The following is a 15,687-nucleotide window of genomic DNA, read 5'->3' as shown; positions in this document are numbered from 1 at the left end:
TTATGTATATATATATATATATATATATATATATATACTGTCAAAAACCATTACTTTGATGTTAATGTAATTTAAGACATTAATAATGCTCCATAACCTTGAGATGCATGAAATAATTTGAATCCTTTGAACTTATTTTTAAAAAGTAATGCATCAATAAATATACAACCCCTGGCAAAAATTATGGAATCATCGGCCTCGGAGGATGTTCATTCAGTTGTTTAATTTTGTAGAAAAAAAGCAGATCACAGACATGACACAAAACTAAAGTCATTTCAAATGGCAACTTTCTGGCTTTAAGAAACACTATAAGAAATCAGGAAAAAAGATTGTGGCAGTCAGTAACGGTTACTTTTTTAGACCAAGCAGAGGAAAAAAATATGGACTCACTCAATTCTGAGGAATAAATTATGGAATCACCCTGTAAATTTCCATCCCCAAAACTAATACTTGCATCAAATCACATCTGCTCGTTGACATTGACCCTATGTGTCTTTTTGCAAGGAATGTTTTCACAGCTTTTGATCTATGGCAAGATGAATTATCTTCTTGAAAAATGATTTCATCATCCTCAAACATCAGAAAAGTGTCCAAAATATCAACGTAAACTTGTGCATTTATTGATGATGTAATGACAGCCATCTCCCCAGTGCCTTTACCTGACATGCAGCCCCATATCATCAATGACTGTGGAAATTTACATGTTCTCTTCAGGCAGTCATCTTTATAAATCTCATTGGAACGGCACCAAACAAAAGTTCCAGCATCATCACCTTGCCCAATGCAGATTCGAGATTCATCACTGAATATGACTTTCATCCAGTCATCCACAGTCCACGATTGCTTTTCTTTAGCCCATTGTAACCTTGGTTTTTCTGTTTAGGTGTTAATGATGGCTTTCGTTTAGCTTTTCTGTATGTAAATCCCATTTCCTTTAGGCGGTTTCTTACAGTTCGGTCACAGACGTTGACTCCAGTTTCCTCCCATTCGTTCCTCATTTGTTTTGTTGTACATTTTTCGATTTTTGAGACATATTGCTTTAAGTTTTCTGTCTTGACGCTTTGATGTCTTCCTTGGTCTACCAGTATGTTTGCCTTTAACAACCTTCCCATGTTGTTTGTATTTGGTCCAGAGTTTAGACACAGCTGACTGTGAACAACCAACATCTTTTCCAACATTGCGTGATGATTTACCCTCTTTTAAGAGTTTGATAATCCTCTCCTTTGTTTCAATTGACATCTCTCGTGTTGGAGCCATGATTCATGTCAGTCCACTTGGTGCAACAGCTCTCCAAGGTGTGATCACTCCTTTTTACGAGGGCTGTCCGTAAAGTATAGGTCACATCGAAGTGGACATGGTTCGAAAAATTAAGCTGGTTTTCAGTGAAAATTTTAACAGCTGATGAGAGATTTTGAGGTGATTCTGTCGCTTTAAGGACTTTTCACGGTGCGAGACGTCGCGCAGCGCTCTCAGGCAGCGTCATCAGCCTGTTTCAAGCTTAAAACCTCCACATTCAGGCTCTATTGATCCAGGACGTCGTGAGAGAACAGAGACGTTTTAGAAGAAGTCGGTTTCAGCATTTTATCCGGATATTCCACTGTTAAAGGAGATTTTTTTAATGAAAGACGTGTGGACGGGTCCGCGCGTCGGCACAGGAAAAACACCTCCGTGTTTAACCATTTGTTAAAATCCAGTTGGCTTTTGATGGCTTTCAGTGGAGTGAGTATATGAGAAATTGTTTATCAGCTGGAGATGTTCCAACTTGTCCTTAAGGCTTCCAGCAGAGGTGTTTTTCCTGTGACGGAGCGTCGCGGCAGCTGCGAGCCGACGCTGCAATCCGCCCGCACGTCTTTCATTAAAAAAAATCTCCTTTAACAGTGGAATATCTGGATAAAATGCTGAAACCGACTTCTTCTGAAACTTCTCTGTTCTCTCACGACGTCCTGGATCAATAGAGCCTGAAATGTGGAGGTTTTAAGCTTGAAACAGGCTGATGACGCTGCCTGAGAGCGCTGCACGACGTCTCGCACCGTGAAAAGTCCTTAAAGCGACAGAATCACCTCAAAATCTCTCATCAGCTGTTAAAATTTTCACTGAAAACCAGCTTAATTTTTCGAACCATGTCCACTTCGATGTGTCTCACAGGTTTAGAAAAAATTTTGATCAAACAAAGCGCCAGTCTCTCAGCAACTTCTCAGACAAAGGAATTCCGACGAGGGGCTGGACGACTCCTCCCACAAGGAGTGCTCACAGGCGAATGACGTCACCGACAGGCGTGGAAAAACTCACCCATGTGCACGAGGGTTCAAGCATGTCTGACGTAAAAACATATGAATGAAATCCATATAGTTTTTGGAAAAAATAAAAAGGACCTATACTTTACGGACAGACCTCGTAGATGCAGACTAGCAAGCAGATGTGATTTGATGCAGGTGTTAGTTTTGGGGATGAAAATTTACAGGGTGATTCCATAATTTATTCCTCAGAATTGAGTGAGTCCATATTTTTTTCCTCTGCTTGGTCTAAAAAAGTAACCGTTACTGACTGCCACAATCTTTTTTTCTTGATTTCTTATAGTGTTTCTTAAAGCCAGAAAGTTGCCATTTGAAATTACTTTAGTTTTGTGTCATGTCTGTGATCTGCTTTTTTTCTACAAAATTAAACAACTGAATGAACATCCTCCAAGGCCGGTGATTCCATAATTTTTGCCAGGGGTTGTATGTCATTTTAAAGTAATATTAAAGATAGTCTATTGCAAATATTTTACCTTTGGTTTAGCAGTTGCCTCAAAAGAATTGGTATGATGATATATATATATATATATATATATATATATATATATATATATATATATATATATATATATATATATATATATATATATATATATATATATGTATGTATATATATATATATGTATGTATGTATGTATATATATATATGTATGTATGTATGTATATATATATATATGTATGTATGTATGTATATATATATATATATATATATATATATATACATATATATATATATATATATATATATATATATATATATATATATATATATATATATATATATATATATATATATATATATATATATATATATATATATATGTATGTATTGCGTTTGTGTGTGTGTGGGTACTGCTCTGCTTTCATTCCATGCTTTCTGCTGATGAAGCAAAATGATTTAGTGTGGGGAGGAAAACAGAAACCGCAGAGAGCCTGATCTGGCAACAAAGACGGACTTGCTGTGCGTCTTCCATTGATACTTATCTCCCCTGTACACTTCTCAAACATGCACACATCTACAAGGCTCGAAATAACCCCCTTGGGAGACAGCAGACCCTCCATGCATTCACACACTTATATACTGCAATTCAGACTTTCCCACAACCGCGGTTAAACAGACAGACGGAAAGAAGACCTGTTGCTTCACTGACACCCATCTTCCTCTGCGTCTTATCTCCTGAGTGTATATGTGCAGAAGAGCCGCACGAACGCAAGCGTGAATCCGTAAATTTAACCTCTCTGCTCTCACCACGGCTTCTTATCTGGCCACTAGTGTTTGTACAATGGAGATTAGAGGAGGACCCGGTAGAGCGCATTCCTCTGCCCAAAACCACAACAATTTGCAGTCAGGTTCATAAGTATTTGGACAGTAACACAATTTTTGCAATTTCGCCTTTGTACGTCACCACGATTGAGTTTAAATCAAACAATCATGGTGTGCTTGTAATGCACGCAGTAAAATCATCAGTGTAAAACTAAAAGACCATGTGAAATTATCACTGACAGTGTACATACGAGGTCTGTGAGAAAAGTATCCGACCTTTTTATTTTATGCAAAAAATATATGGATTTGATTCATATGTTTTTACGTCAGTCAAGCTTGAACCTTCGTGCGCATGCGTGAGTTTTTTCATGCCTGTCGGTTGCGTCATTCGCCTGTGGGCAGGCTTTGAGTGAGCACTGCTCCACCCCTCTCGTCGTTGTTTCATTGCGAGGAAATGGCGGAATGATTTGGGCTTTTTTTTCCATCAGAATTTTTTCAGAAACTGTTAGAGACAGGCAGCTGGAAACCATTCATTTCGGAGTGTTAAAGGACAAGTTGGGACATGTCCAGCTCTCCACAATTTCTCTTATACTCACTCGACTGGTAAGCACTGAAAGCCGAGATAGACATGTCCCAACTTGTCCTTTAACACTCCGAAACTGAGGTGTTCCTTTGTCTCGCTTCATCAGCGAATCGGTCGTGAGGCACGAAGCCTCCGCGCGGCTTTCCATGACAAAATCTCTTGTTAAAAGTGAAATCTGCCAGAAAATGGCTGATGTCCAGCTCTTGTGACAACCAGAGAAATTGCACACGACGGTCCCAGCTCCACACAGCCATCCGTTTAGAAATGATGTGGTGGTTTCTGCCTCTCGATGGCGGCTCGGAGCGCGGCGCGCCATGCGCCATTGTGGGCCGTCCTTAAAGCTGTAGTAACACTCCTTATTCTCTGTGAAGCCCGGAAAATTTTCACCGAAAGCCAGATAAATTTTTTGAATGGTTTCCAGCTGCCTGTCTCTAACAGTTTCTGAAAAAATTCTGATGGGAAAAAAAGCCCAAATCATTCCGCCATTTCCTCGCAATGAAACAACGACGAGAGGGGTGGACCAGTGCTCACTTAAAGTCTGCCCACAGGTGAATGATGCAACCGACAGGCATGGAAAAACTCACGTATGCGCACAAAGGTTCAAGCTTGGCTGACGTAAAAACATATGAATCAAATCCATATATTTTTTGCATAAAATAAAAAGGTCGGATACTTTTCTCACAGACCTCGTATGGTCGCACTCTGGCCAGAGTTGTGTAACCCCAGACAAACAAATTGGGCTTGGGTGGTCTTGAACTGGGAACTTTTTTATTAGGAGGCAACCCTGCTTACTTTTGCAAAAATCTGCTCATTGGTTAAATGGTCTTTCTCACCATGTCAAGAAAGTCACTTTTTCATACTTGACTCCTTTATCCAGATCTGCCGTAAATTTTAGTTGAAATTTCTCCCAAATAAGGCAACCTTTTTAGTGAGCTGAATCACAATTTGTGCTATTATTGCCTTCACCAAGTAGTTTATGATTTTTTATTTTATTTATTTATTTATTTATTTATTTATTTATTTTTGCTGTTTGCCAGTTAGTTAGTTAGTTATGTTGTCAGTACAATATTTCAAAAAGACCTGAATAGATTTCCATGACATCTGTCATAGAAATAACTCCTGTTTTGAGGAAGAAGTGATTTTATTTTGGTGTATCAAGGGGCTGGATCTTGACTTTGATCCATGATCTTGAAATATTGATTGTGATTCCTTTGATCCTGATCCTGCTTTTGGTCTTTTATTGTGATTCTGATTACAATAAATCTGTTCATGGTCAAAAGAGTCAATATTGGCAACATTGCTAATTCCAATTGTGAATATTGATTGCTGTCAAACAGACAGACAGACAAATGGCAATGAACCCTAAAGTTCAGGATCAACGATGAGTGATCAGGATCACAGATCTGAATTGAAATTCATCAATCATGTCATTAGTGCTGATATTTAATGATTTCTGTTGACCCGACTTTCTCACCAGTGAAAATGGGTTGACTTTTGAGTTGCCAAACTTAAATGAACAGAGACAGGAGTAAACATAAAGTCAATCAATCAATCAATCAATCAATTTTTTTTTTTTATATAGCGCCAAATCACAACAAACAGTTGCCCCAAGGCGCTTTATATTGTAAGGCAAGGCCATACAATAATTATGTAAAACCCCAACGGTCAAAACGACCCCCTGTGAGCAAGCACTTGGCTACAGTGGGAAGGAAAAACTCCCTTTTAACAGGAAGAAACCTCCAGCAGAACCAGGCTCAGGGAGGGGCAGTCTTCTGCTGGGACTGGTTGGGGCTGAGGGAGAGAACCAGGAAAAAGATATGCTGTGGAGGGGAGCAGAGATCGATCACTAGTGATTAAATGCAGAGTGGTGCATACAGAGCAAAAAGAGAAAGAAACAGTGCATCATGGGAACCCCCCAGCAGTCTACGTCTATAGCAGCATAACTAAGGGATGGTTCAGGGTCACCTGATCCAGCCCTAACTATAAGCTTTAGCAAAAAGGAAAGTTTTAAGCCTAATCTTAAAAGTAAAGAGGGTGTCTGTCTCCCTGATCCGAATTGGGAGCTGGTTCCACAGGAGAGGAGCCTGAAAGCTGAAGGCTCTGCCTCCCATTCTACTCTTACAAACCCTAGGAACTACAAGTAAGCCTGCAGTCTGAGAGCGAAGCGCTCTATTGGGGTGATATGGTACTACGAGGTCCCTAAGATAAGATGGGACCTGATTATTCAAAACCTTATAAGTAAGAAGAAGAATTTTAAATTCTATTCTAGAATTAACAGGAAGCCAATGAAGAGAGGCCAATATGGGGGAGATATGCTCTCTCTTTCTAGTCCCCGCTAGTACTCTAGCTGCAGCATTTTGAATTAACTGAAGGCTTTTTAGGGAACTTTTAGGACAACCTGATAATAATGAATTACAATAGTCCAGCCTAGAGGAAATAAATGCATGAATTAGTTTTTCAGCATCACTCTCAGACAAGACCTTTCTAATTTTAGAGATATTGCGTAAATGCAAAAAAGCAGTCCTACATATTTGTTTAATATGCGCTTTGAATGACATATCCTGATCAAAAATGACTCCAAGAATCGGAGAGAAAGAGTCTAACCAAATACCGGCATCACTGAAAGCAGCCAAAGATAACGATACGTCTTTGGGATGGTTATGAGTAATTTTTTTCTCTAATAGTTAAAATTTTGTTAGCAAAGAAAGTCATGAAGTCATTACTAGTTAAAGTTAATGGAATACTCAGCTCTATAGAGCTCTGACTCTTTGTCAGCCTGGCTACAGTGCTGAAAAGAAACCTGGGGTTGTTCTTATTTTCTTCAATTAGTGATGAGTAGTAAGATGACCTAGCTTTACGGAGGGCTTTTTTATAGAGCAACAGACTCTTTTTCCAGGCTAAGTGAAGATCTTCTAAATTAGTGAGACGCCATTTCCTCTCCAACTTATGGGTTATCTGCTTTAAGCTACGAGTTTGTGAGTTATACCACAGAGTCAGGCACTTCTGATTTAAAGCTCTCTTTTTCAGAGGAGCTACAGCATCCAAAGTTGTCTTCAATGAGGATGTAAAACTATTGACGAGATACTCTGTCTCACTTACAGAGTTTAGGTAACTACTCTGCACTGTGTTGGTATATGGCATTAGAGAACATAAAGAAGGAATCATATCCTTAAACCTAGTTACAGCACTTTCTGAAAGACTTCTAGTGTAATGAAACTTATTCCCCACTGCTGGGTAGTCCATCAGAGTAAATGTAAATGTTATTAAGAAATGATCAGACAGAAGGGAGTTTTCAGGGAATACTGTTAAGTCTTCTATTTCCATACCATAAGTCAGAACAAGATCTAAGATATGATTAAAGTGGTGGGTGGACTCATTTACATTTTGAGCAAAGCCAATAGAGTCTAATAATAGATTAAATGCAGTGTTGAGGCTGTCATTCTCAGCATCTGTGTGGATGTTAAAATCGCCCACTATAATTATCTTATCTGAGCTAAGCACTAAGTCAGACAAAAGGGCTGAAAATTCACAGAGAAACTCACAGTAACGACCAGATGGATGATAGATAATAACAAATAAAACTGGTTTTTGGGACTTCCAATTTGGATGGACAAGACTAAGAGTCAAGCTTTCAAATGAATTAAAGCTCTGTCTGGGTTTTTGATTAATTAATAAGCTGGAATGGAAGATTGCTGCTAATCCTCCGCCTCGGCCCGTGCTACGAGCATTCTGACAGTTAGTGTGACTCGGGGGTGTTGACTCATTTAAACTAACATATTCATCCTGCTGTAACCAGGTTCTGTAAGGCAGAATAAATCAATATGTTGATCAATTGTTATATCATTTACCAACAGGGACTTAGAAGAGAGAGACCTAATGTTTAATAGACCACATTTACTGTTTTAGTCTGTGGTGCAGTTGAAGGTGCTATATTATTTTTTCTTTTTGAATTTTTATGCTTAAATAGATTTTTGCTGGTTATTGGTGGTCTGGGAGCAGACACCGTCTCTACGGGGATGGGGTAATGAGGGGATGGCAGGGGGAGAGAAGCTGCAGAGAGGTGTGTAAGACTACAACTCTGCTTCCTGGTCCCAACCCTGGATAGTCACGGTTTGGAGGATTTAAGAAAATTGGCCAGATTTCTAGAAATGAGAGCTGCTCCATCCAAAGTGGGATGGATGCCGTCTCTCCTAACAAGACCAGGTTTTCCCCAGAAGCTTTGCCAATTATCTATTAAGCCCACCTCATTTTTTGGACACCACTCAGACAGCCAGCAATTCAAGGAGAACATGCGGCTAAACATGTCACTCCCGGTCCGATCCTTGGCAGTGGTTAAAAAAAAACTGCAATCTACAGAACCGTTGAACCACCATGTGTAAAGAAAATACAGGCACACTCACAGTTCAATATATATGAGTTTATCTTCTCTTTAAATCTGTGTTGAGGTTGTTTGGTTCTGTTCCATTTTGTGATTATTATTTCATTTGTTCGTTATATTTTTTTTTTATAATCCTTTTGTCATTGTCATACTTTTACAACCCCAATTCCAATGAAGTTGGGATGTTGTGTGAATGTAAATAAACACAGAATACACACACACACACACACACATGCACACACTCATCTTCAACCGCTTAGTCCAAGTAAGGGTCACAGAAACAGAATACAATGATTTGCAAATCTTTTTCAAACTATATTCAATTGAATACACCACAAAGACAAGCTATTTAATGTTCAAACTGATAGACTTTTTTGTTTTTGTGCAAATATTTGCTCGTTTTGAAATGGATGACTGCAACACGTTTCAAAAAAGCTGGGGACAGGGACAACAAACAGGTGAGTGTCATGACTGGGTATAAAAGGAGCCTTTGGCATCCCCAAAAGGCTCGGCCGTTCACAAGCAAAGATGGGGCAAGGATCACCACATTGTGAACAACTGTGTGAAAAAATAGTCCAACAATTTAACAACAATGTTTCTCAGAGTTCAATTGCAAAGAATTTAGGGATTCCATCATCTACAGTCTGTAATATAATCAGAAGATTCAGAGAACCTGGAGAACTTTCTACACATAATCGGCAAGGCCGAAAACCAACATTGAATGCCCGTGGACCTTCGATCCCTCAGGCAGCACTGCATTAAAAACCAACATCAGTGCGTAAAGGATCTTACCGCGTGGGCTCAGGAACACTTCAAAAAAAAGGTGATTACACAGTGTAAACATACCCAAGGTTGGGTAGGATTACTTTGAAAGAATACATGTGGATTACATGTATGTATGTACATACATTTGGCATTACTTGTAATCTGATTACTTTTGGATTCACATTTCAAAGTAATCCTACCAAACCTGAACATACCACTGTCCCAGCTTTTTTAAACATGTTGCAGGCATCCATTTCAAAATGAGTAAATATTTGCACAAAATCTATTAAGTTTATCAGTTTGAACATTAAATATCTTGTCTTTGTGGTGTATTCAGTTGAATATAGTTTGAAGAGAATTTGCAATTCATTGTATTCTGTTTTTATTTACATTTTACACAACGTCCCAACTTCATTGGAATTGGGGTTGTATTTTATGCTTAATTTTTACTATGTAAAATAATTCCTGAGCCTCTGTCAGTGTAAAATATGACATAAACTCCTGAGTTAGATATAAAGTTTTACTGTATTAATGTAAAATCATGAGTATACTTTGTACATGTATCACTTTTAAAAAGATGTTCATAGCTAATGCACTAATGTGTGCCTGTTTTTTGCTGCTGCAGCAGGCATTGGGCCCAAGAAGACTCATTTGAGTAAGTCTTCTGTTATTCTGGTGCACAAGAGTATGTGTAATGTGCATTTGCATTTGTATCTGCATCTGTACTGTATGTGCTGATGACATTGCTTGTGTTTGTGCTAGATATTTGTGCATGCACTGTGGTTTAACTTTATAGTTAGTGAATATACAACATTGCACCTGTTCAGACACACACACTTTCACAAACACACACACACACTAGTGGCACTTGCAGCAGTTGGACCATTAACAACACATTGTGAATGCTGCACCTGTGCTCTACACACACAGACACACACACATGCACACGCACACTTTTGCGTTTTGGCATCTGAATGCAAACGGTAGAGATAGCGATCGCTTCTTTTTATAAATTGTTTGGTTTAACACTTTACGCCAAAAGTTCAGCACACCTGCATGCGATTTGGAATGTGTATTATGCGCAACATCTTTTAGCTTTATGTAACAGGTTTCGATGATAAATAAAAGTGCTCCTAAATCATGAGGATGATAGTGATGGCTTTTGGTTGTAGTGAGTGTGCCTTATGCAAATGCATGTTGCTCTGTGACACCAGAGAGGAGGAGAATGTTCGGAAGTGGTTTTGCACGTTAGCAGGATGGGAGGTTTGGAGAGCCACGGTGGTCTTGTGTGGTTCTCAACATCAGACAGGTGCTGAGATGGAGGAATGATAGAGAGAACAACTTTAATTCAGAGTCTGTTCTGACAAAGATGAAGCCTAGAAAATAATCCAAAAATGAATAATCCATCCATTTTCTTACTGCAAATAAGGGTCACGGCGGGGGGGGGGCTGGAGGCTATTCCAGCAGTCATAGGGCACGAGGCGATGTGCACTCTGGGTAGGACATCAGTCTGTTGCAGTGCTGATGATGAATAATGCTGAAAAGAAACATCTAGATGACATCAGGAGGCAAGACTCTTAATTTGCCATTCGATTTGCATTCCTGTCCTCACCTATGGTCAATCATGAACATTGGGTGAAGGTCATGGACACAAGTGGTGGAGATGAGATTCCTCTGTCGGGTACCTGGGCTCATGTTCAGGCACAGGGTGGGAAGCTCGAAGCTCTGGGGAACAACCAGGAGACACTGGAGGGATTACATTTCCCAGATGTCTTGGGAATACCTCAGGGTCTCCCTGGGGCAGTTAGAGGACTTTGCCAAGGACAGGGAAGTGTGGGTTGAGCTGCTTGGTCTCAACCTAGGCTTTGAAGGATTATGTAAAAAAAAAAAAAATAAAGCCTACTTTACAGATTCTCAACAAATTTGCACCACCGATAGATATTAGGGCATGGAAGATTCCACTGAATTTTGGAGGTGATCCAGAAATCTCAGATTGCAGTAAGCAGCTGTGGTTGCCAGACTAATTCTGTGAAAAAAACTAAAATAGCTAAATGAGATTGAGGATTTCATTGAGACTTCTTCCATTTTGCTTGGAGTCATCATCACAGGAGTTTCAATGTGTGATCCACTTGTTGATTTTCTAACACAACCTCAGCTCTACAAGAACAATAGATATACAGTATGATGGTTGGGAGGGAATTGCACAAACTGTGTACACCATTGCTCACTGTGGCAGTGCACTTATGCACTGATCAAATTTACTCATCTGGTTTTAGCCTACTGATAGGGCCTACTCAACTCTGAACGGGGCGAGCACAGAGGATTAGTGGTTCGCACTGCTGCCCCACAACACGAAGGTCCTAAGTTCACTTCCCATCTGATCCTTTCTGTGTGGAGTTTTGCATGTTTCTCCCCATGTTTATGTGGGTTCCCTCTGGGTTCTCCGGCTCCTTCCATTTGCAAAGACATGCAGGTTAGATAAACTGGTGACTCTAAATTGACCATAGATTTGAGTGAAAGTAGTGCATGTGTTTGTCTGTCTGTATGTGGCCCTGTGATAGACCGATGACCTATCCAGGGTGTACCCTGCCTCTCGCCCAATGACTGCTTGACATCAACCCTTAATTGGAATAAGGGGTCCTAGTGAGTGAATGATATAGAAACAAAATGACATGATGTTTTTCTAAATTCTTCATATTAACAAGAAGTCTGTTTCAAACTGAGCTGACCAGAGCATCGGCTGAAACAGATGAGTTGTTGACTAATACATTAGTGCACGTTCGCAGGATACAGTATACGGTGCATGCAGTTAGTGTACCGGTACTTGCCTTCCATAGTAAGAGTACCCACCTGCAACTCTAGCTGACAGCTGGTTTTGTCAATTAAAACAGAAATTTGTACAGTGTGATCAGTTGGTTCAGTTCTTTAATTACAGTTAACAAATAACAATAAAAACAATCCTTCCATCACTGAATTGCAACAATGATCACATGTTTAGAAACTCAGATGAAGACATGAATGTAAATTTTAGTGATGCAAATAAAAAAAAAAAAAAAAAAAATCTTAAAAATGATTTAAGTTCTGAGGATGACTCATAAGGAGTTGAGACAATATAAAGCTATTCTGTGTCATGTGGTCAAAGATGAGGGGGTGAAGGATAACTGCGAACACACAGGGAAAAAAGTACCTTGAGAGAGAGAGACAGAGTTAGATGAGGGGACAGTCCCCCTTCTCTGTGTCTGTGTCTCTATCTCCCTCTCTCTCTGTCTCTCACACACACAGATGAAGGTGAGGCGGTGACTGATACTCATAAGTCTGAATGTGTGCTGAAGTCACAGAGAACACCAAAGCCAGCTCGCTAAAGGACCAACAACAAAAGAGTGACAGACTAGGTGGTGCAAAGACGGTCACGCAAAGTGTGTCAATTGTTAGACAAAGTGAGAGGGTGTGTTTGTGAAAGTGGGACAGACGCCTGAGACGAGTGGAGGAGTGAGGATGATGCGAGGTAGGAATGAAGTTCTTTAGTGTGTGTGTTGTGTGTGTGTGTGTGTGTGTGTGTGTGTGTGTGTGTGTGTGTGTGTGTGTGTGTGGTGTGTGTGTGTGTGTGTGTGTGTGTGGTGTGTGTGGGAAGTACAATCAAACATTTTATCAATTGGATCCATGTTTATGTCACTTTCTGTCCTCGTTTCTCTCCAAGCCGCCCTAGTGTCACGTCTGCAAACACACTGCAACCTGATGCTGCGCTGTTATTAGTAAAAGTCATCTTTCGGTTCCAGTGGGACATTATTGGTGTAAAACAACAGATTGAACTTTAGCTTTAAGTTGATTTCTATTTTCAACATTTTGGTTCATTTTTGAAGCTGGACTGGACTAAAGAGTGAAGTGTAAACATTTTTACATTCACTCTTTACATTCACATTTTTTCTTTTCCATACAGCTTTAATATTGCTGCAAAATCTTGCCAAGCAAATAACCATTTTAAGAGATATCACATTGATTGCACACAAAAAAATACTGCATTTATTTGTGTATGAAAACATGTTCTCATTCTCAGAGATTCTGGTAAGTTTCGAAGCTGACTACTTTATTAGAGGCTAACTGCTTTTTATTTGTTTGTTTTAACTTTACATATAGTCATAGAGAATATTGCATGTTTATATTCCTTTTATGTTTGTATGGTTTTATAATATCAAAAAAGGCTGCTTTATTGACAATAACCATTGTGTACTTTAATCTCAAATTGAGAACAAATCTCCACAACCTGATCTAAAATAAGTCAAAAGTATAAAACACAAAATAATAGAGTGCATAATATACCACCACATTTAATATAACACATTAAATCATCACTTTTCCAGCCACTTGGTTTTAAATGTGACAGATGTTTGAGGCAAGAATATTCCCAAGTCAATGCCTATAAAATAAACAAATAAATAAATAAATAAATAGTAACAGCAGTGGTAGTGATTTTTTTCAAAAATCCATCAAAACACAATTTAAGAAATTGTAGAATTTATCTAAAAATTAAAAAAGAAAATGAATACATAAAACAATGGATTACAAATAATTATAAATTATAATGAAATTGATACAATATACATAAACATAAAATGATACATAAACATTCATCATCACTTTTACAGTTAGCTTTAGAAATGTCAGAGGGTGGATGCCAGAAATTTTCCAAGTCACTGACTATCTGCTGGAGTTCATTCAGTCATGACGAAAATATAAAAACAATATGCCAGTAAAATGCCAAAAGCAGGCCATCCTCAAAAACTGAGTCACCATCTATGAAGGAGATCATCATGGGAGCCAGAAACAGACCCATGACAACTCTGAAGAAGCAAGCATCAGCGGCCATGATTTGAGAGACTGTATATGAAACTTTTTGCCCTGTTGCTTCACCAGTCACAGCTGGCGACATGAAGATCATCTTCAACTTTTCCAGAAGGCACATTAGAAACTGTAGCCTAGGTTGAATTACTTTTTTTTATAATTATTTTTATTCTTATTTTTGTGTGCGTTTCTCTGTGACAAATATAAAGTTGTGAAGCAACAAGCAAAAGCTGTGCGTACAATCTCCAGTCACAGCCACTGAAGCTTGAAACTGCTTAAAGACTTGTCACACATGTTGTGGTGGCTTCCCTCACCTGTTTCCTTCATGCACGTCACTCTAGTTATTTTTTAGGATGGGCTGCTTTAGGTATCTTTAACACGCTGTGCCAAAATTTTCATGTTTCATAATGGTTGCATTTAACGAAACGTCACAGCATCAGGATGTTTAATCTCTTTGCTGATTTGTCTAATGCCAGCTGGCTGTAAATGTGATGGTTTTGTCCATTATATTGAAGATACCAGCATGTGTGCAATCCATTATTTTATGATTTATAGATTAATTTTAAAATTTTGTATTTAAAAAAAAATTTCTTGATGAAAGTAATAAAAACACCTAATCCTCAAGGGGGTGAATTATGTTTTTCGTAGGCTTTGTATGTGTTTCAGTTTGATGGTTTTGGAACATGACTAAATGTTGAGCTGCCTTTGATGAGTTTAAGATTTGAATCACACGGCAGATATTTCTATTCGCTCTCACTCCCACATATACAGTGCACCTCAGGGCATGTCGGCTGCTCAGGTTAAATGGGAAGAAGAGCTTAGAAATTTTAGATCTTTGCAAAATGCTTTTTGCTTGCAGTCACCAAATTTACAATGAGTTTTTGCAAAAGGCTAATCAAACCAAAACGTGAATGAACTGAAAGTCATGCAATTGTAACAGGGTTAAAAAGGGCTGGTCACACAGCCACATCACAAAAAAATAAGGATGGGACTCAGAGAGAGCTTCTCTGCATGTGTGCAACAATAAAGACCATTTTGCGCTGGCATTCACAAAATGATTGCATCAAAATCATATGTATCTGCATGCAGTTTTATTTGTTGATAATTTGATAATTATCAACAAATTGGATAATTGGATTTGTTTTTGAGAATTTGATTATGTTGGAAAATGCGCCATCACACGAAGACAGTAAGATAAAGAAATGATGTAGAATCTGCACCAAGATCCCACTGTCACTCTTTCTCAGACATTGGTTGAGAATCTCTTGAGTTTTCATGCCAGCACCCAAACACCCATCACCACATAACCTTACTACATGGAGCCATTACTGATTAATACGCAACAAAAATATAACTGCAACACTTTTGCTTTTGGTGTAATCATACCAGGCCAGGACTGCCCTGTGCAGCTTCTTCACCTAAGACCTTTTTTCTTTTTTTTTTCCAAAATGAGCTGCACATTTTAGGGTGGTCTTTTGACCGGTTAATGGATGGATTATCTTCTCAAGGGTGAAATGCACATTAACACGGGTTTAAATAAATTAGTGAACAATTTTCAAGTGGA

General features: G+C 38.8%; 1 protein-coding gene across 2 annotated transcripts in view; it reads left to right on the top strand.

Annotated features, from left to right (window-relative positions):
- rorc (RAR-related orphan receptor C) overlaps positions 1–15,687 on the top strand; it is a 79,165-nt gene that overhangs the window by 7,257 nt on the left and 56,221 nt on the right. Inside the window, exon 3 of one of the 2 annotated variants that reach the window (XM_034174805.1) lies at positions 9,910–9,939. The exons of the other annotated variant lie outside the window; for it this stretch is intronic. Coding sequence (XP_034030696.1) covers positions 9,910–9,939 — 30 coding nt within the window. The remainder of the gene's footprint in view (positions 1–9,909; positions 9,940–15,687) is intronic. 2 annotated transcript variants of the gene reach the window in all.

The sequence above is a fragment of the Thalassophryne amazonica genome, chromosome 7, assembly GCF_902500255.1.
Source record: "Thalassophryne amazonica chromosome 7, fThaAma1.1, whole genome shotgun sequence".
In the NCBI taxonomy this organism is placed as follows: domain Eukaryota; kingdom Metazoa; phylum Chordata; class Actinopteri; order Batrachoidiformes; family Batrachoididae; genus Thalassophryne; species Thalassophryne amazonica.
The sequence above is the reverse complement of the archived record's forward strand: the minus strand, read 5'-3'. Positions and strand labels throughout refer to the sequence as shown.